The 1,007-nt window shown below is 52.3% G+C and overlaps 1 protein-coding gene across 1 annotated transcript; it reads left to right on the top strand.

Annotated features, from left to right (window-relative positions):
• The first annotated feature begins 6 nt into the window (after positions 1 to 6).
• On the top strand, positions 7 to 776 carry LOC109509312 (lipoma HMGIC fusion partner homolog). Its single transcript, XM_019859177.1, has one exon. It carries the CDS (start codon positions 73 to 75, stop codon positions 484 to 486), a length of 414 nt encoding a protein of 137 aa, XP_019714736.1. The 5' UTR covers positions 7 to 72; the 3' UTR covers positions 487 to 776.
• The last annotated feature ends 231 nt before the right edge of the window (positions 777 to 1,007 follow it).

The following is a 1,007-nucleotide window of genomic DNA, read 5'->3' on the forward strand; positions in this document are numbered from 1 at the left end:
CGCCATCTTCCCTCAACGCCTCCCTCCCGCAACTCGGTCCCACCACCAGTTTGCCCTCGCGTCTGACCCCGCATGGCGTCCAGTCTGACGTGCGCCGGCGCGGTGTGGGCGCTGCTGTCCCTGATGTGCGCCGCCGCGTCCTGCGTGGGCTTCTTCATGCCCTACTGGCTCCTGGGCATGCAGATGGACAAGCCGGTGTCTTTCGGGACCTTCCGTCGCTGTTCGTACCCCGTGCGCGATGAGGAGCGCCAGGCCACCGTCATGCTGGAGCAGTGCGGCCGTTACGCCTCCTTCCACGGCATCCCCAGCCTGGAGTGGCGCATCTGCACGCTGGTGACGGGCGTGGGCTGCGGCCTCCTCCTCTTGGTGGCGCTGACCGCTCTAATGGGCTGCTGCATCTCCGAGCTCATCTCGCGTACGATTGGTCGCGTGGCCGGGGGCATTCAGTTTGTCGGAGGTAAGTGTGTTGGGATCGGGACACTTTGAGTTGCTTTTCCCACTGCTGGCGGAAAAAACGGAAAGGAAATTCTATTCGGAAGTTTTTGGACAAAAACATTGGGACTCAGTCATTGATGACTGGCATGAAAAGTGGACTGACCAATGACAAGTGACATGTCCAACCAATCAAAGGTACGCCTTGGTCAGTCAACCTTTCAGTCATTCCTTGAAGCCCCGGTGATTGGTCTATTGGTCTGCGTAAAATGTCTTTCATTTCACATACCACCAGTGATTGGTTGTTTTTTTCACCTTTCATTGGTCAGTCTACACATCAGTCATGACAAGTAGTACCGGTGCTGATTGATAACAGGCCATTGACATGCGATCGGTCACTGCTGCTAAGTCTAACGATTGACATGTTGACTAAACACTGATTTAGTTGTGGACTGAACAATGCCCAACCTGTAGACTGGCCATTGTGTTTGTAAAAAAAAAAATAATAATAATAATTACATCCCAGTCACAGTATTGAGTAAAAAAAAAAAAATCGCAATGATCTCATTTTTCAA

Source organism: Hippocampus comes, unplaced genomic scaffold, assembly GCF_001891065.2.
Source record: "Hippocampus comes isolate QL1 unplaced genomic scaffold, H_comes_QL1_v1.1 C16852380, whole genome shotgun sequence".
In the NCBI taxonomy this organism is placed as follows: Eukaryota; Metazoa; Chordata; class Actinopteri; order Syngnathiformes; family Syngnathidae; genus Hippocampus; species Hippocampus comes.